General features: G+C 38.0%; 1 protein-coding gene across 1 annotated transcript in view; it reads right to left on the bottom strand.

Annotated features, from left to right (window-relative positions):
• The window catches only part of LOC107586857 (calpain-1 catalytic subunit-like), a 15747-nt gene extending 11353 nt beyond the window's left edge, over positions 1 to 4394 (bottom strand). Inside the window, exons 1-7 of the mRNA XM_016274408.1 lie at positions 4336 to 4394; positions 2835 to 3095; positions 2188 to 2260; positions 1462 to 1580; positions 1206 to 1339; positions 846 to 1020; positions 411 to 476 (exon numbers count right to left, since the gene is read on the bottom strand). Of these exons, the coding sequence (XP_016129894.1) occupies positions 411 to 476; positions 846 to 1020; positions 1206 to 1339; positions 1462 to 1580; positions 2188 to 2260; positions 2835 to 3083 (816 nt within the window). The 5' untranslated portion in view covers positions 3084 to 3095; positions 4336 to 4394. The remainder of the gene's footprint in view (positions 1 to 410; positions 477 to 845; positions 1021 to 1205; positions 1340 to 1461; positions 1581 to 2187; positions 2261 to 2834; positions 3096 to 4335) is intronic.
• Between the last annotated feature and the right edge of the window lie 839 nt (positions 4395 to 5233).

The following is a 5233-nucleotide window of genomic DNA, read 5'->3' as shown; positions in this document are numbered from 1 at the left end:
GGGGGGGGGGGGGGGGGGGGGGGGGTGCTTTAACCTGTGGACTAAAAAAAACTACCCACAGCAATAGTGTAAGAATAGCCTAATTCCATGGGTAAACTGCAGACCTGGCAACACCGCCATTAGATTTTAGGGAAGGGTCCACTGCAAGAGGATTTTGGGGTCTGTGGCATTAAAAAGTTTAAACATCCCTGGTTTGATTTTTAATACATTTCTACAAGCCATTCAAAGAGATTTTATCTTTTCTCACTACTGTCTTAGCAGAACAATAAGAATCAGTATGACTTAAGCAAAAAGGCCAAATCTCTGACTGGACTCCAGGCCTTATCTTTTGTCTTTAAAATATTTATCTTGGGATCTTATGACATTATTTGATGCACGCTGAGACTTGAATTTCACTTGTGCAGTCTTACCTGGTAAACTTTTGTCACGGTGTAAGCATGGCCCACGACTATGCCATTTGGTAACCACTTCTCTTTCTGATTATGTGGAAACATACAAAAATTATCAGGAGACAGATGTAAAAGTGATAAAGTTGCTGGAATTCCTTGAGTTTTTTTTTTTTTTTTTTGTCTAGGTATACAAGATAAAAGATTTTGGAGGGGTTTTGCAGAGTGAGTGAGTGAGTGAGTGAGTGTGTGTGTGTGTGTGTGTGTTTGAAGTACTGGAATTTAGGGTCTAGTTAGTGAACATCTAATTAGTGAGAGATGGCTAACATCGCTTACAGCATCTTTAAATGTAATCTAAATGTAAGGAATCACAAAAATCCTTTATTCAAATTATTACTTTAATATATTAATGTTTTTAGTTTAACATGATCATGTAAGATACAATTACTCTTTGCTTACCCCTGCTGGAGTTTCACAACCCATTAGGACCTCTGACTGGTAAGCACAGTGCATTATCTCCCACAAATCAGTAGGAGCTGTTTTCAGTTCATAGTGCATATGAACCCCACCAGTAAAGTCCAAGAGGGCTTCAGATACTCGACCACTATGCATGTCAGCGTAGGAGCCGCACACCCTGGAACAGTCATTGTAACTCAAAATCGTTTACCACAGTGTAACAGACATAAATTTGAGGACAATTATTGCACATGAATCACAGGTCAAATTACAGCCGTGCTTATATTGAATACATCGGCGCTATTGTTTAGTATTATTGATGAGACTTTATAAAGTCACAGAAAAAGATGTACAGGCACTTACTTGGCATATGCTTTCTCCAGCAAGGCAGGCCAGAACTCATTAAATGTTTTTGATTTCACAAAAACCAGCTGGCGGCCGATTATCGGCAGTTTGTCATCAATCACAACATCATACCATTTTCCAAACTGCCAGAACTGTAAATTTATATTAGCAGAACTGTGATAGAACAACTGATACAATGAAATACAAAACAGGAACTGCTATTGCTTGGGGTTTTGATGCTTTCAATTACGTAATGGAAAAGAGAGGAACTTACTCTGAAGTGAAATAAACCAGTATAATTGTGGCTGAATGATTGTCCATCTGGAACGACCTTATGTAATAATTTGGTTTGAAATGTTAGAGCCCCAATAGAGGCCAGAAACCAACAATTGCCTAAGAAGAAGAAAAAAAACACCAGTTGCCACAGTCTTTTATATCTTTCATATCTCAACTCACATTTGAATTTTTAGTTTGCAAGTGAAAGCATTTACTTTGTTTTCAAGAGATTTTTTTTTTTACGTTTTTCGTGAGTTAACACTTGCTGTATAGATTTAAAACCAGAAAAACAGTAGTTAGAAAAAGCTGTGTTTTTTTATTATTATTCAAAATGGTGTAAACATTTCCCAGGGCAAACACATTTGTATTTATGATTTGTCGGATCGCAGGGGTGTCCAAACCTGCTCTTGTAGAGTTTAGCTCCAACCCTAATTAAACACACCTGAACCAGCTAATCAGTGTCTACAGATTCACTAGAAACCTCTAGGCCAGTGGTTCCCAACCCTGGTCCTGGAGGCACCCCAACACTGCATGTTTTGCATGTCTCCTTAATCAAACACACCTGATTCAGATCATCAGCTCATTAGTAGAGACTCCAAGATGTGCAGTGTTGTGGTGCCTCCAGGACCAGGGTTGGGAACCACTGCTCTAGGCAAGTGTGTTGCAGGACATGTGGGTTGGAAACCCTTGGTCCAACATCAATATTGTGGTTACACAGACATACCTACATTCCCTTGGGCATAGTCAAACCTGGACACTGTCTCTACAATCAATTCAGCTGCGTTTGGACACAAGACCTGAAAGAAAATAAGTAACACACCTTCAGTATTGGTCAAATGATCCATACTGTGAAAGGGATATTTTGATTGATGGTGTTTTTAGTAATGCCATTCTCTTTTTAATCTTTCTGAATAGGACTGGAATCTGCTGTAATATGTTACTACAGGTCAAGTTTATTATGTCTTTTAAAAACATTTTTAAGCATTTAGCTTGTCACAGTCAGCTGCCTTTAAATTAAGACTCTTTTATTTTTCAACAAAAGTGTATATTTTACACTCCTACAATTTTGTGCAATATTGTCAGATCACACCTGCCAAATGCCTTTTGACTGATGGTGTTTTTAGTAATGCCATTCTCTTTTTAATCTTTCTGAATAGGACTGGAATCTGCTGTAATATGTTACTACAGGTCAAGTTTATTATGTCTTTTAAAAACATTTTTAAGCATTTAGCTTGTCACAGTCAGCTGACTTTAAATTAAGACTCTTATTTTTCAACAAAAGTGTATATTTTACACTCCTACAATTTTGTGCAATATTGTCAGAACACACCTGCCAAATGCCTCAAGCAAAACGCAGGTCTGCCTACATACCGTTGGTCTTATCCACTCCACCCTGGCCATAACCTTTGGATCTAGCAGCCCTTCGCCAATAGAACGGGGATCTGGTGGGAAAAACTCATCAACAAATCTCTGATTTGTCTTCAGACAGTATTCTTGTAAAACGTTGTAGTCCTGATCCATGAACCTCAGAGGATTCGTTTCAGAGCCCATGCCACCCTTCATGTTGCGGTTGTTTATTACTTTTAAGCACATGCCATGTGGAACCGCTGGAGGAGGCATTTTGAAATCTGTCTGGATTTTTTTTTAAAGAGGGAAATACAATAACAATACAAATATATTACAATGCTGTGAAAAATGTACCTGTCACATTCATGTCCAGCAAATTTACCTCATGACATTCCCTGCCGCCAGAAATCCCAGACCCAAACTGTTTATCTTCATTTTAAAATCATTTAAGAGGTGTATACTCTGACAGCTCAATGCATCTTACAGTCTTGCATGTCTTGCTGTTCTAGTCTTTTGATATAATTGTCTACATTTTCTATTAAACCTAAACATTCCATAATGTTATTGATTTTTTTACATTTACATTTCATATACATTTGGCACTTGAAGCTTTTATGCAAAGCAACTTGCACTGCATTCATAGTATGCATTTTATCTACTGTTAGTGCCATGCTCTAATGTTTAAAGGGGGTCATATGATGCTGCTAAAAAGAACATTATTTGGTTACACTTTACTTGAAGGGGTGTGCATAAGACTGACACGATAAGGCGGCGGGGTAGAACGGCACGCCCGGCGAATTCGACGAAGGAGGCTTGCAGCAACCACATGTGACGACCCTGGGCTGGACTTCGCTTCGTCCACGGTGAAAGCCGATCGGGCGATATCGTCCTTTTTTGGAAGGCCAAACAAAGTAGTTTCGCTTTAACGAAGCACACAGCGCCTTCACGACATGGTGGCGGCGGCAACAATACTACAGCGAGAATAAAAGTTACACCTTCTTTCTTTGCATGAACATTTAGGCGGCGTTATGCAAATCTTCCCAGATAGTGACGTAGGTATGTGGGGGCGTGTTAGAACGAGCCATTTTAGGTAGGCGTGGCTGACTCTTAACTTTTACAAAGAATATCTCTTTGGATTTGAGACTTTAGTCTTTGCAACTTTACAGATCTTCTTTATGCACCAAGAGCTTGTAACACTCCAAAGAGAAAGGAAAAATTTAAATCGCATCATAGGACCCCTTTAAGCTTCAGGTATGCACAACAGTAACTTCTTACAGAAATTAACAGTAAATTTACACTAGCACACAATTACTTTACTTTGCAAAGATTACAGAATAAATGAAAAAATTAAATGTAATTAAATTAAGTATTAAGTATTAATACAATTCAATCAGTTTTCATTAGTATAAAGTGTGTTTTCCACCAATTAGTTTGTATCTACAAGTAAAATATAGACCATCCATTCCTATTAGACTAATGAACTTTAACTTATTGCATTACTGAAGTGAATAAAATGTAAATGTACCTTCAATGATGCAACAAATCACTGGAACAAGAAATTTTACCCAAAAGCCTGGTTGTCTTCTCTGTCTGTGAGTGGCTTTTACACACATTTGCCCTACTTTATGCTTTTACAAAAGCAGAAGCCCCACCCAACTCCCAGCTTATGTGTTTATTAACAAAGAAGTGATTGGCAGAAAGTCTTTGTCATTCTGAGAAACTAAAATCCTTCACATTTGCCACAGAAAAAAAATGTTGGCCAACATGTTTCACAATATGCAAATTATTATTTTACCCCTCAGAAGAAACAAAAATTGGCCAGATGTGCACAGTTTATTTCTGTGCCAGCATTATAAAATGTATGCAGCTTGTTAGGATACTATCACAGTTTATGTTAGCACTCTTTTACAGTAGGGGTTTATGTAAAGCCTCCAAAAATGCATTCTGTGCAGCAGATACCAGTTCGTCATGCCTGGGCTTGCTTTGAATGTTGCGTTCTACTCACGTTTCATCATTATAATGATCATGAATTGCAATTGATATTATCTGCAATTAATTAATGCATTATGTATATGTCTATAAATTATGGCCATATTGGCCCATTTTACTGTTGCACTGCATAATATGCTGACATGGTTTAACTTCAAGTAACCTTAGAGTGTTTGACATTTTCTTGGCAAGTGAACACTCTTGACAGGTAGGCCTACTTAGGTATGTAAATCCTTGCCATGCCAGTACAGTATATGCAAATAGAACCCAGTCACCTCAGATCAACTACGAACACTGAACGATTAAATATAGGCCCCCGTTTCACAAACGGGGCTTAGCTTAAGCCAGGACTAGACCTTAGTTAAATTAAGATATTTAAAGGGGTCATATGATGCGATTTCAAGCTTTCCTTTCTCTTTGGAGTGTTACAAGCT

This window comes from Sinocyclocheilus grahami, unplaced genomic scaffold (assembly GCF_001515645.1).
Source record: "Sinocyclocheilus grahami isolate Dianchi unplaced genomic scaffold, SAMN03320097.WGS_v1.1 scaffold86.1, whole genome shotgun sequence".
Classification (NCBI taxonomy): Eukaryota; Metazoa; Chordata; class Actinopteri; order Cypriniformes; family Cyprinidae; genus Sinocyclocheilus; species Sinocyclocheilus grahami.
Note: the sequence above shows the minus strand (reverse complement) of the source record. Positions and strands in the feature narration are given on the sequence as shown.